We start from the raw sequence: 15,458 nt of genomic DNA on the forward strand, positions 1-15,458 counted from the left end.
AACTTGTTCAGTCCAATCTATGGCACCATAGGTTAGGACATCCCACAAATTTTGTCGTCTCCCTCATGTTGAATAAAGCTCATATTCATGTTCCCAAAATTTCTTCCCCTGTGATGTGTCATCCATGTCTTGCAGGGAAAGTTAGTAAACTGCCCTTTCCTCAGCATCATCACAAATTCACTTCTCCCTTTGCTACTATCCATACTGACTTGTGGGGACCTGTACCATGTATCTCAGTGGATGGTTATAGATATTATACTATCTTTATTGATGAATGTATATATTTTTGCTGGTCATTTCCCCTATTCAATAAGTCTGATTTGTTCTCTATGTTTGTTGCCTTCTATTCCTTTCTTGTTACACAACTGATACTGTTAAAACTCTACAGTCTGATGGGGGGAGAATATACCTGCAATTGTTTAAAACAATTTCTCCTTGACAAAGGCATTGCCCATCACCTCTCTTGTCCACACACCCCTGAACAAAATGGGGTAGCTAAGAGGAAATATAAACATATTATGGAAACCACAAGCACTCTATTGCACACAGCCAAACTACCATCTAAATTTTGGTCTTATGCATGTTTAACAGTTACATACCTCATCAACCGTATGCCAACTCCTGTTCTTCTTCACAAGTCTCCTTTTGAGATGTTATTTGGGTCTTCTCCAGAGCTTAATCATCTTAGGATATTTGGTTGTGCATGTTTTTCTCTTCTTCGTCATTATAATCATAACAAACTGCAGCCCAAAACTTCCAAATGTGTGTTTCTTGGATATGGCATCAAGTACAAAGGTTATTTGTGCTATCATGTGCCTACTTTGTGATTGTTTGTTTCAAAACATGTTATATTTGATGAAACACAATTTCCATATCCTGAATACTCACATCTCTCCTCACCCGCAGCTCAGTCCTCACTATCCTCTTCCTCTTCCACATGTCCTGTGCTTCTTGTTAATACAGAGAACACAATTATTCCTTCCAGCCCTAGTTCCCCTTCCCATCATACACCTATTTTCTCTACAGTTTCTCCTAGTTCTTGGTCCATTACTGCTTCCCTTCAAGCTTCTTCTCCTCCTCTTGTGGTGCCTGATATCAATATCAGTTCTACTACTTTTAATCCTGACAACTTGCCAATGGTCTTGTCCATTCCTTCTCTAAATTTGCATCCCATGCAAACCAGAAGAAAAGGTGGCATTAATAAACGGAAGGCTTTTTTAGCCAGTATTTAGGATTCTAGCATGGTTGATATGTCTTTGATAGAACTAGCTACTTAAAAATCTGCCATCAAAGCTCCTGTGTGGTTACAGGCCATGCAAGATGAAATTAATGCCTTATGTCATAACCCATTTTTGGGTTATTCCCGATTCACCTTTTTTTTTCCTCTTAAAAAAAATAAAAAAATATTATCAAAAAATATAACAGTGAAAAGAGGATGCCAGAACGCTCAGAAAATAGTCAAAATTTGATTGGGGAGGTTTAAAAATACAAAAATTAAAATTTGGCAGTATTTCATTGACTGATGATAGCCCTGTTGACAAAGAAAATTCAATTTGAGGAAGATTGAAGGTTTAATTGAATTTATGGAGGGTTTGATTGTAAGAAAAATTGATTTTGGAGTTAATTTGGGCTTTAATTGGAAGAAATTAAAGTTCTGGGGTCAAATTATAATTTTTGAGAGTTAATTTGGTCAAATTAGGGGCTTAATTGCATAAATATTGAAGTTTGATGGCCAATTAGGGACTTAATTGAAGAAATCCGAGACCAAGGACCAAAATGCAAAACACGCGCAAATTGAAGGATTGACTTGTAGCCTGGCGCTTTGGCGCCAGTTTTCATTTAAATGAAACGGCGCGTTTTAAGCAAAACGACGTCGTTTCATGCATTTCAAAAAAAAAAGAGGAAAAACGAAACAGTGTCGTTTTAGACGGCACTGTTCCTCTTTCTTCTTCCCCTGGACACGCAACAGGGGAAGAGAAGTTTTTGTTCTTTTCCGTTTGTTTCTTCCTCTCTCTCGCTCCCCACGTGCCCTGTTAAAACCAAAACCGGACACCACCCGCACCTCCTCATGATGAGCAGACAGAGAAGTCGTGCCCCGCAAGCGACGCCTCCATTGGCCACCTCAGCCGGCGCCACAGCAGTGCAGGAGACGTGCACCCCATGCATGGGCAGTGATGGGACGGGGCAGGGTCGACCCCGCTCCCCCTGCCCCTATAAATAGTGACCCAAAAGGAAGAAGAAGGAGGGAGAAAACGGCAGAAAACGGGGAGGGAAACCGAGAGAGAGAAACCAACAGTGTTGAGAGAGAAGGAACCGAAACAGTAGAAACCGAAAATCGGGGATATCAACAGAGAGACCGAGAGAGGCAAACGGAGAAAAGGACAGAAGGAGTGAACCGGAGTGGCCTGGTGTCCCTACGTCGTGGAGAAGAAGAACCGCTGCTGTCATCGGGCTTCTCAGTAATCGCCACCGCAGCGCCACCGAGAACAGTCGCCAGCACTACTGTCAGCTCAGCCATCCGAGATCATCGCCTCAGGTAAATTCCCTTCCCCTCCATAGCCGCCGGTCATTAGTCATCTTTTTGCTTGCAGAACGTGCACTGTGCACGTTCTGCATGCAAGAAGAAGCTAATTAATTCACTGGTTATTGTGCTCATGCACAGTAACTGTCGCGGGTGCGCGGCGTCGCGGCGAAAATTCCTCTTTTAAAATCTAGGAAAGGTGTATGGTATTTATCTGGCAAATGTGGGGAGACATGAAAATATTGTCTTTTGTTGGTAGGAAAATGGAATGGGAGTCGCCACCTAGTATTTTGGTCACTAGGAACCCTAACTGGTCTCAGAGATTAGGTACGGGGACTGGTTGCGTAAAGGGAAGGTATTAGCACCCCAAATACGCCCTACCTAAGGTAAGCTGCATTGTTTATTTGTCTGATAAAATTCAAGGTCTCGTTGTGTTTCCTAGTTGTTGGTCCGTCTATGGTTCAAGAAAAGTCCTCCTCAATAAGGAGGTCCTTATCTTAAGGGGTAAAACCTAATCCTTCTAACGTCTATGTATGTTGGTCCGTCTATGGTTCAAGAAAAGTCCTCCTCAATAAGGAGGTCCTTATCTTATCGGGTAAAACCTAACCGTTCTAACGTCTATGAAAAACCATATTTTTTTATATCAGGAATACGTCTTACGTATAAATTCGTAATCCCAAATACTAAAAGAAGACAAAAAGATTTTTTTTGAATTTTTGAAATATTGGCCTAGTTCTCATGGCTTGAATAAACGGGTTATTAAAGCCAAAATGCATACTAATACATATATTGTTTTGAAATTTTCTTTGTTGTGTGAAAAATATGATGTTATAATATTTATATATATATATTGGAGAGACTAGGCCGTATGCATGAAAACAAAACATTTTTAAAATATTTTATTTTATTTTTTTATGTCTTGACGAAAACCGGGTATTTGAATACCGGATTTGTATCCTTACATTATAAAAATACAAACCGATATTGATCAAAATACAGTAATGAACTTGCAGAAAATCACATATTTTTTTGGAATAATTTTCGACGAAATTAAATAATTTTTCTATGTATATATCTAGATATAAATAATACAAACACAATATAATATACATAACATATAATATATAATTGGGTTGGGTTGGGCCGGCCCAACGAACTGGGCCGGACTCAGCCCTAAAAGGTGTTGGGCCGATCCTGGCCCAACAAAAATCTGGTATTTTTCTTCTGGGCCGGACCCTACCCGGAAGGCAGAGCTGGGCCAGGATCAGCCGGGCCCAGCAACAAAACTAACTGGGCCAGAACAAGTCTGGCCCAGCACAAGAAACCAACGGGGGGAATTATTTTCCCCCCATCCTCCTGCATGCAGACCGAAGGTTCTGCATGCAGAAGGAAACGCAAGAGAAGAAAATGAAATGAGGGGGAAGGGAAGTTTACCTGGCGCGGCAGAGGCGGTTTCTTTGCTGGCGTGCACTGGTCCCGGCTGGAAGAAGAAGGAGCAGATTCCTGCAGAGGAGAAGGAAAGCTCTCGGCTGGAGCTGTTGGTGTGACTGAGGAAGGAGCTGCTACTCCGGTTGCTGCTGGGCGTCGCTGGAGGAAGGAGGACTGCTGTTGGCCGGTGAAGAGGCTGGAAGGCGGAGGCTTGCTCCTGTGGAGGCTGTCGCTGCTGAGGAGATGATGGGGACGGCTCTGTGGTGGAGGAACTCGGCTGCTGTTATGGGGTTCTCCAGGTGTGGCTGGCGGCTGGAAGGGAAATGGGGCTGCTGTGATTTGGCCGGGGAGGGAGGTCGATGGAAGGGAACAGCTGGGATGGAGAGGGACGTTACTGCTGCTGTTCAGCCGCTGCTGGGGCCGAATGGAGGAGAGACCTGGCTATGGAAATGAGGGAGTGAGGGGAGACTGTTCTGTCAAAAAGAGGGGCGAGTGAAAGGGAGATGGGGGAATGCAGAGGAGGATCCTCTGGTTTGGGAAAAGAAGCTGGAAATGAGGGCCGGTTGCAGGAAAACGGGCAGGAAAGCTTATTTTGTGCCAACTTTGAGCTCTCCTTTTGCCAACCCTTTGAGCATGAAAATTGATCCTATTTATAGGGCCGGACAGAGGGTAATCTCGTCTTCAATGGGAAAAACGTCCCAGCCCTTGATTCGCCTTGAGTAATTCAAACCGTTGGTTCAAAGTGTGCACCTCGAACTGCCAAATTTGCAGACTGCCCGAGGTGCACGATTTGGGCCAAAAAACGGAGCTGTTCCAAACCTTTTTGACCCGACCGGACCACTCCCCAGGATAAATGTGTTCCAGGTGGACATGTCGGTGCATGCTTTGTCGGATTTGGGGGCCAAACGAGGCAGCAAACACGCCTGGAAGTCGGCCACTCGGGCAGCTTGGCGGGGAAGACAGTGAACAGTACCGGGCGACGCGTCGCCTGGTTCCTGCCTCTTCTTTTTTTTTTTTTTTTTTTTTAAAAAAGTGCAAAACGGTGCCGTTTTGATAAAAATAGGGATTTCTTTGCCAATTTTCAATTTAGTCCTCCGACTTTCAATTTCGTTCAATATTATTCCCTAATTGACCCTAAAACTTCTGATTTGATGCAATTTAGTCCCGACATAACTTCACCTTCGGCCCCAAAGTTACCCGTCTTTTGCAATATGGTCCTTGGTCTCGGATTTATGCAATTTCATCCCTAATTGGCCATTAAACTTTCAATTTCTTCAATTTGGCCCCCGGATTTTGTTAATTGCAGCCCTTATACTTGCGCGCCTTTTCCAATTTGGTCCTTGGTTTCAGATTTCTTCAATTAAGTCCTCAATTGGCCCTTAAACTTCAATATTTATGCAATTAGGCCCCTGATTTGACCTAATAAATTCCTAAAAAATATATTTTAGCCCCAGAACTTAAATTTCTTCTAATTAAAGCCCAAATTGACTTAAAAATCAATTTTTCTTACAATCAAATCTCCTATAAATTCATTTAAAAATCCAATTAAGTCCATAAACATCCAAATTTGGGCTTTTCTCCTCAAATTTCAAATTTCCCTTGTCAACAGGGCTCTCCTCCTTCAAGAATATACTGTCAAAAATCCAATCTTTGTATTTTTACCTTCCTTGACCAATTTTCCAACCATTTTCTGAGCGCTTCTGCCTCCTGTTATTTTCCTAACCTCCTTTGGCTATATATTTTTATATATATTTTACGGGGACCCAAAAATGGGTTACAACAGATGCCCCCTCTTTATAATGCTTACGGAGCAGAGGTTTTGCGCAGTACGTTTTATAAAGATAAACCCAAAACGGAACTCCCGAAACTGATCTGGTTGAAGCTTGATTGATCTGAAACTTGTCTTTTACAGCAATCCTCCTCAACTTGGAATCCCATCTGGCGATTCCTTTTAACCAATATCGAAATACGAGATCCCTTCTGGCGATCTCCTTTAATCAATTTGGAATCCCATCTGGCGATTCCTTTTATTCAAACGAAATATGAGGTCCCATCTGGCGACCTCCAAATAGCGAAATACGAGATTCCTTCTGGCGATCTCCTTTAATCAATTTGGAATCCCATCTGGCGATTCCTTTTTTTTTTTTTTTTTTCAACATGAAAAACGAGGTCCCATCTGGCGACCTTCAAATAGCGAAACACGAGATCCCTTCTGGCGATCTCCTTTAATCAACTTGGAATCCCATCTGGCGATTCCTTTTATTCAAACGAAATATGAGGTCCCATCTGGCGACCTCCAAATAGCGAAATACGAGATCCCTTCTAGCGATCTCCTTCAACTTGGAATCCCATCTGGCGATTCCTTTTATTCAACAGGTAATACGAGGTCCCATCTGGCGACCTCCAAATAGCGAAACACGAGATCCCTTCTGGCGATCTCCTTTATTCAACTTGGAATCCCATCTGGCGATTCCTTTTAACCAACATGTAATACGAGGTCCCATCTGGCGACCTTCAAATAGCGAAACACGAGATCCCTTCTGGCGATCTCCTTTAATCAACTTGGAATCCCATCTGGCGATTCCTTTCAACATGAAATATAAGGTCCCATCTGGCGACCTCCTAATAGCGAAACACGAGATCCCTTCTGGCGATCTCCTTTAATCAACTTGGAATCCCATCTGGCGATTCCTTTCAACATGAAATATGAGGTCCCATCTGGCGACCTCCTAATAGCGAAACACGAGATCCCTTCTGGCGATCTCCTTTAATCAACTTGGAATCCCATCTGGCGATTCCTTTCAACATGAAATATGAGGTCCCATCTGGCGACCTCCTAATAGCGAAACACGAGATCCCTTCTGGCGATCTCCTTTAATCAACTTGGAATCCCATCTGGCGATTCCTTATTACCAAAGCTGATATCGATGTCGTTCTTCCTGATGGCAGGGTTCAAAACTTTTCATTCTCTCTTTTTCTTGTTCTTCTCGTTGTTCCAGAATCCACTATGGTTCAAAACCGTGATTCTTTGCTATCATCCTCTATGATTCTTTCTTCGTCTCCAATCTTGTTGGAATGCATCAAGGTCTCCTCCTGTAACGATCCAAAAAACATATATGCAATGATTCATGATTAGATGCCATGCATGCATTCGTACCTGGTTTTGAAACATAGGCCCCATCCTCTTCTTCTAGTTCATGAGACTCCCTCTTAACATAAGCTTGCTTTGGATTCATCTCTCGTGTTGCCTCCTATCATATCCTTGAAGAAGAAGTCTCTGACTTTCTTCAAGTAGTCCTTTTCCCAAAATGTATGACTTATCATTGCCTCTTTGTCATGCTTTTGTCAAATGCTTTTAGCTTGGTTTTCAAATCTATAGGCTTTCGTAAAACTTTTCATGAAAACATCTCTTATTGCCCCCAGTGTAGGGATGTGATTTTAGTCTGGGCTTTTGTATAAAGAAGAAATTCGTTCAGCCAATGCTAAACTTTTTAGGTGCGATAGCAACAAGACATGCACTGTTGGGATTAATGCAAAAAAAAAAATGATTGTTGTGAGATCAATGTAAAAGAGAAAGAAGTCAATGGCCAAACTTTGCTTTATTGATTTAGGAGCCTACATCAAGCATAATATCTTTTTACAGAGTCAAAATTCACAGGTCGAGCTAGGTCTTCTCCATCCATTCTAGCCAACTTCAGCGCTCCTCCTGAGAATGCCTTCTTTACTACGTAAGGACCCTCGTAATTCGGTGCCCATTTGCTTTGATCGTCTCCAGGTAGTGACAATATTTTCTTCAATACTAGATCCCCTTCTCGAAACAACCGCGGTCTAACCTTCTTATCATATGCCTTAGCCATTCGTTTCTGGTAAAGTTGGTGATGACATATTGCAGCTATCCTCTTTTCGCTGATCAAGTTCAATTGCTCATATCTCACTTTGGCCCACTCGGCCTCTTCTAATTCGGAGTCCGTCAACACTCTTAACGACGGGATTTCTACTTCCAAAGGCATCACTGCTTCCATACCGTACACCAGAGAATATGGGGTAGTTCCTGTTGAGGTCCTAACTGTAGTGCGGTATGCATGAAGAGCAAACGGCAACATCTCATGCCAATCTTTATACGTGACTACCATTTTCTGAATAATCTTTTTGATGTTCTTGTTGGCGGCTTCTACTGCGCCATTCATTTTCGGCCGGTATGGCGAGGAGTTCGAATGCTTGATCTTCCACTTGGTACACAACTCCACTATCATTTTGCCATTGAAATTCTGTGCATTATCGGTCACTATCTTTTCCGGAGGACCATATCGACAAATCAGATCCTTTTCTATAAACCTCTTCACTACCTTCTGTGTTACATGGGCATACGAATTAGCTTCCACCCATTTGGTGAAGTAATCAATAGCCACGAGGATGAATCTATGACCATTGCTAGCTTTTGGGTTAACAGGCCCGATCACATCAATTCCCCACATTGCAAATGGCCAAGGGGATATTAGGTTAAATAGAGGAGCTGGTGGCATATTGACCTTGTCACTGTAAACTTGACATTTCCTGACATAATCGATACAGTCTTTCTCTAGTGTCATCCAAAAATAACCAGCCCTTTGGATTTTCCTCGCTATCATATGCCCGCTAGCATGGGTTGAGCAAATCCCCTCATGGACCTCCCGTAATGCCTTTCTAGCATCTGCCTCATTCAAACACCTTAGTAGGGTCCCATCAAATGATCTTTTGTACAAAATCTCTCCATCTAAATAGAAGTCTATAGCCAACCTTCTCAAAGTTTTCTTATCCGTTTTGGAAGCTCCCACCGGATATTCGTGATTTTGCACAAGGTTCTTGATATCATAATACCAAGGATGTCCGTCTATCTCTTCTTCAACTAAGCAACAGTGAGCTGGGTCATTTCTAATGTCAATGTGTACCGGTTGTACCTTGCACTTGAGATCAATGGTAGTCATAGCAGCTAGCGTGGCCAAAGCATCCGCGAAATGGTTCCCCTCCCTTCCCAGATGGGTGAATCTAATTCCTTCAAATTCCTTTGCTAGCGTGGATAGGTATTCCTGGTATGGCCTCAACTTTTCCTCCTTGGTCTGCCATTCCCCTTTAACCTGACAGATAATCAACATTGAATCTCCATATACATCTAACTTCTTTATCTTCAACTCTAATGCCGCTTCTAAACCGAGGATACAAGCTTCATACTCAGCTGTATTGTTGGTGCACTCGAAATGTAGTTTAACCGAAACTGGATACTGTTTCTTATCAGGAGAGATTATTACCGCACCGGCCCCGTTACCATATACATTCACTGCACCGTCAAAAAACATCGTCCACCAATCTGTCTTTTCTTCTTCTTTCTCTATTGACAATATATCTTCATCGGGGAAGTCAAAATCCAAAGGTTCGTAATCTTCAACAGCATTATCGGCCAGATGGTCCGCGATTGCACTTCCTTTTACGGCTTTCCTTGTCATATATATTATGTCATATTCTGCTAATAAAACTTGCCACCTTGCAATTCGACTTGAGAGAAAGGGCTTGTTACAAATATACCTCAGAGGATCCACTTTTGAAATCAACCAAGTGGTATAGTATAACATATAATGTCGCAACCTCTTTGCCGCCCACACCAACGCACAACAAAGCCTTTCTATCTCCGTGTATCTAGACTCACATTCAGTGAATTTCTTGCTTAGATAATAAATAGCTCTTTCCTTCCTTCCGGTTTCATCATGCTGACCCAATACACATCCCATGGCTGCTTCAGTCACTGTTAGATACAATACTAGAGGTTTTCCCGATACCGGAGGAACCAGTAAAGGTGGATTTTGTAAATAATGTTTGATTTTATTGAATGCCTCCTCACACTCCTCATTCCAGGTTCCAGGATTCTTTTTCCTTAGTAGTCGGAATATAGGTTCACACGTCGTTGTTAACTGAGCTATGAACCGAGCAATGTAGTTTAACCTTCCCAAGAATCCTCTTACTTCTTTCTCCGTCTTAGGGGATGACATAGCTTGGATGGCCCTTACTTTATCTGGATCCACCTCTATACCTCTATCACTTACCACAAATCCTAACAGCTTACCCGATTTAACTCCGAATGAACATTTTGCAGGATTGAGCCTTAATTCATACTTCCTCAATCTCTCAAACAACTTCCTCAAAACTTCAACATGATCCTCTCCCCTTTTAGACTTGGCAATCATGTCGTCTACATACACCTCAATTTCCTTGTGCATCATGTCGTGGAACAAAGTCACCATTGCTCTTTGATAGGTTGCTCCGGCATTCTTCAATCCAAATGGCATGACCTTGTAGCAGAACGTCCCCCAAGGTGTGACAAAAGTTGTTTTCGCCTTATCCTCCGGAGCCATTTTTATCTGGTTGTATCCTGAAAAACCATCCATAAAGGAATATGTGGAACTCCGGGCAGCGTTGTCCACCAAAACATCTATGTGTGGTAGCGGAAAATCATCCTTGGGACTAGCTCTATTCAAATTCCGAAAATCCACACAAACTCTAATCTTCCCCTCCTTCTTAGGCACCACAACAACGTTAGATACCCATTGTGGATATCTAACTACTTCTAGGAAGCCAGCATCCCATTGCTTCTCAAGTTCTGCCTTGACCTTGATCCAGACATCTGGGTGGGCCCTCCTCAGCTTCTGCTTGACTGGCTTACAACCTTCTTCCAACGGTATCTTGTGTACTACAATATTTGTATCCAAACCCGGCATATCTTCATAGGACCAAGCAAAGACATCTGAATATTCTTGTAATAGGGTGATCATTTTTATCCTTTGTTCAGAAGTAATTAATGTACCTATTTTCAACTCTTTCTTGAGCTGATCACTACCCACATTGATGGTTTCGAGTTCCTCGGCGATAGGCTTCCAAGTCTGTTCCTGTTGTTCTACTAGCCTGGTGAATTCACTAATATTGCTTTCATCCCATTCTTCTTCTTCCATAGCTATCACATGCTCGTTCAAGTTTGGCCATTTATTCTTGATGCTAAATATATGTGATGTTGTAGGAGATCCGTTTTCAGGATTCCTGAAAGCGGGAAGTGTTTGGTGTAAATGCATAAAAGAAGGCAATTTGTGAAAAGTGCATGACCTCACAATTTATTTAAAGAAAAGGTGGGCTCCATGACAAGCATAAAATCTAGTTGACATCATGAGCCTTGATTGTCAACTAGAGGAAAAAGCAAACATAAGCAATGACAAAAGCATGTTAAGACAAACAAAATTGGTTTACATTTTGAAAACCACTGGAGCTTCTTGGGTCACCCAGTTCTAAAACTTCTCGTCTTGAGCTAACTTGCGCACAAAGGTCTTGGCGGATACTTCTTCTATGGTGTAGACCGTCAGTTGTGGGAGTGCTTCATCTCCCTTTCTTGCTACTGTCTTCATGTCATCTCCTTCCATCTTGTTTTCCCCCAAGGTATTTATGCTCATGTTTGACAGTTCTTGATCAAGGCTTTCGGCCTCTTTATCATGTTGCATTATGTATGCAGCTTTTGGGAATGACACGCTAAGGGGAGGGATTTCTAGTTTTTCTTCCTCTAGCTCTCTTCCTTTGATTCTAGCCATCCTTCTTGCCCTTCTCCGACCAGCAGCCCACCGATAATCCTCTTGGTTAGGTTGGTACCCTAGCCCAAATCTTTGAGCAGCACTTTTCATCTTTACCAGATTAACCCCTTCTGGTATCCCGATAATAAGGTTATACTGAAATGGGATCTCGCGGTTCAAGAAGCATAGACTTGCCATCCTTGCTGCTTCTGAGATCTTGGGCCTTCTTAGCACTGTGTTCTCTGGCACCCAGTCGGTGTTCACAATCTCAAAGGCATGGATATTGTTACCCTTGCAATCACCCGCTTCGATAAAAGGCACAGCTACATTCTTTGTCATGGATACTGTCTCCTCGGCCTTGACAGTTACCAACATCTCATTCATGATATACTTCAGGCATTGGTGCAATGACGAAGCTACTGCCCCCGCTGCATGAATCCAAGGTCTTCCTAACAACATACTATAGGAAGGGTGGATATCCATAACCTGAAGTGTTACTAGGAACATTTGTGGTCCCACATATAACTCCACTTCTAAAGTCCCAATTATTGGCCTAGGCGACCCATCATACGCTCTGGCCATCATAGTACTCGGCTTTATATGGGATTCGTCGATCGGCATTTCTTCCAGCATGTGCTTTGGCAACACGTTAAGGGCCGAGCCATTATCAATGAGCACTTTTCCTATGAGGCAATCCTTGCACCTAACCGTAATGTATAAGGGCTTGTTATGTCCGGTACCTTCAGCATCAAGCTCATCAGCCGTGAAGTACAGGTAATTAGTTGCATGGATCCTTCCCACTAGATGCTCCATGGTTTTATGTTCAATGTCTTGGGGCACATATGCCTCATTCAATACCTTTTGCAAGGCGTTTCGATGCGGCTCAGAGCTGAGTATCAAGGACATAAGGGAGATCCTAGCTGGAGTCTTCTTTAGTTGATCCACTATGCAATATTCGCTATGCTTGATCAACTTCAAGAATTCATTCGACTCCTCTTCCGTTACTGGCTTATTAACTTCTAGTGCTTTGTCCAGATCTACCACTTCTTTGCCCTTTGCCTTCCTCAACTCCTCGGGCGTAAAGCAACGACCACTCCGAGTCAAACCACTAATCTCGGTTTGGAACAAGGGAAGTGGAGTTTGAACGTTGGAGGCATAACCGTAATTGTAATGCATGGCATTGTGGTTTCCTTTTGTGCAGGAAGGTTTGACCAAGATTAGCCTTGGTGGCCCCTTAGCTGTTTGTTGGATCCTACATACTCCTGTCATCTCATCTTGACCTTCCATCATACTCACCTCACCGCTGCTCTTCATGGGTTCAATCCTCAACTCCCCTATTTTTAGCATTTTTGCAATCTTTTCGCAAAACTCGATGCAATCCTCAATATGATGTCCATCTCTTCCATGGTATTCACAGTAATCATATCCCTCCAAATGGCTCTCCACCTTTGTCTTTAGAAATCCTGATTGTACCAACATGTCGTACAACCTCTTCATGGACACCTTCAACGCCTTGCATTGATTTCCCACTTCGATCATGCCTATTCCACTACTATTTGGGGCATGCTTAGGCAATGGGTTTGAATTAACATTGGGCTTGTCCTCAAAGGATACCCATCCCATCTTAATAAGCTCCAACAACCTCTTTTTGAAGGCGTAACAGGTTTCAATCCCGTGCCTGGGATTACCCCCATGGTACTCGCAAGCCAACTCGGGCTTGTACCAAATTGGGAATGGTGGTTGTAGTGGTAGTGTAGGGATAGGAGCTATTTGTCCAATGCTCAAAAGTTTGGCGTACATGTCCTTCAAAGGCATGGGTAAGGGTGGCAGTTGTTCCGAAGTGTATTTTGTATGGGGTCTTTGGTAGTGATTTTGGTAGTTCGATTGGTTATTTGTTCGATTAGGGGAAAAAGGTTGGTTAAAGTTTATGCGTGAGAATTGAGAGGTAGGTACTTGAGGATTATGGAAATCTACTCTCTTGCCCTTATACCCACCTTCCAGATTGTTAACATCGCCTTCTCTCTTTCTTCCAATAAAACCCTTCTTTTCCACTGGCATCGCTATTCGCCCAACTTTAATCCCTTGTTCTATCCTCTCAGCTATGCGTACCGCATCATAGAAATGTTGAGAGGAGCTACCCATTAGGTGCTCATAATAAGGTGCTTTGAAGGTATTGGCAAACAAGCTCACCATCTCCGTTTCTATCAAAGGGGGTTGGACATGCATTGCTTCATCCCTCCATCTTTGCGCATAAGCCCTTACTGACTCCTGGCTCCTTTTCTCCATTGCCATTAGACTTGTTCGATCAGGAGCGATTTCCATGTTAAACTTGTACTGTTTGAGGAAAGCCTCCACTAAGTCTCTCCAGCTCTTGATCCTGATGCTGTCTAACCTCATGTACCAGCTTAAAGCGGATCCTGTTAGGCTATCTTGAAAGAAATAGATTAGCAATTTATCATCACGGATTACTTCCGCCATTTTGTTGCAGTAGGATCGAAGGTGAGTGTTTGGGCATTCCAAACCGGTATACTTAATGAACTCTGGTATTCGAAAATCTTTTGGTACCACGATGTTTGGTACCAAACATACTTCGGCTGCTCGCATAGGGTCAAACCAGTCATTACCCTCAACTGCCCTTAATCTTTCTTCTAGAGCAAATAGCTTGTCTTGGTCCATCACACTAGGAGACCTATTATCTGGGACTCCCTCCGCTGTTAAGTCCACAGTGATTGGAGCGTGAGTTGGCTGGATAGGGGTGATAGGCACAAAATGTTATTCATTGGCCGAGTTTGCCCCCTGGTTTTGGGATACTTGAGGGACGTGCGCTGCTGGCGCTCCTTCAGGCTGTTGTGCTGATGTTCCCTCCCCGTTCTTAGCTCTTAGAAGCTGCTCAAGTAAATCAGTTAACCGAGAAACTTCATTTTTTACGGACTCCAACTCGGTCTGATAATGTGACTCTAAGTGAGCTCTCTCTTCGTTCTCCATTCTTGCTCTAGACCGGGTGTTGTGGACTTTGGATGCGGGACCTATGTTTCACGATCTGACATGCATATGATTCATTAAAAACAAATGCGTGATGAAAATATGATGCTCGTGCAAATATATATTTTAAAGTTGATTCATGACTTTCGTAATCCTTTAGGCAAGATTTCTGAGTTGACCCGATTGCTGTAAAGGAGGGTTTGCCAAGTTCTTTATCATAGTAGCTTACCAAAACACACTTAGAAAGAAAGATAGGTCATGGCCTTCTTATAAATAGAAGTCATTCATACAATGATTACAAAACAGGGCGTTATACATTGTTACCCTTTAAAAGGCGTTTCCCCTATTAGCTAAGTCCCCAATAAAACATGTGATGGCTGCCATGTATTCCCGATACTTTGAAGCATCATTTCCAACTTGGGTAGCTTGTCGTTGCAACCTTTCCGCATAACGGGCTACTTGCTCGACCTGCTTCGTTATATGCCTTATCTTATCATGGAACACAGTGTTATCTGCAATTATCACTTCGTTACTGGCTCCTAGGGCTTCATTACTTCTTTCCAACACTCGAACCATATCATCTGACCGGGCCAACTTATCCCTTACCCTCTGCAGTTCTTCCTTTTCGATATCCAGCTCGGCTATTTTGGAGTTAATTTGGACTGTAAAGCTGTCCATGTAGCCTTGACATTCTTGACGCTCTTGCTTAGCCTTACTGAGCTCCTCCTCCATCTCGAAGTAATGGCTTCTCAACTCCCTCAACTCTTCTACTTGTATCTAGATCTCAGATTGTAAAGTCATCATTCTTCCTTTCGAAGACTCAGCTCTTTTCTGGTAATCTCTCATATCAGACTCGGCGGCCTTTCTTGCACTTCTCTCTTCCTCAAGCTGCACCATATATTGAGCTCTAATCCTTCTTTCCTCTTCTATGTCGAGCTGGGCTAGCC

General features: G+C 42.9%; 1 protein-coding gene across 1 annotated transcript; it reads right to left on the reverse strand.

The window, feature by feature from the left end:
- Positions 1-7,559: 7,559 nt before the first annotated feature.
- On the reverse strand, positions 7,560-13,587 carry LOC112325327 (uncharacterized). Its single transcript, XM_052449671.1, has 4 exons — positions 13,483-13,587; positions 11,560-13,245; positions 11,279-11,445; positions 7,560-10,879 (listed from the first exon to the last, which is right to left on the reverse strand). The coding sequence occupies exons 1-4, from the start codon at positions 13,585-13,587 to the stop codon at positions 7,570-7,572; spliced, it is 5,268 nt and encodes a 1,755-aa protein (XP_052305631.1). The 3' UTR covers positions 7,560-7,569.
- Positions 13,588-15,458: the final 1,871 nt, after the last annotated feature.

This window comes from Populus trichocarpa, chromosome 19 (assembly GCF_000002775.5).
Source record: "Populus trichocarpa isolate Nisqually-1 chromosome 19, P.trichocarpa_v4.1, whole genome shotgun sequence".
Classification (NCBI taxonomy): Eukaryota; Viridiplantae; Streptophyta; class Magnoliopsida; order Malpighiales; family Salicaceae; genus Populus; species Populus trichocarpa.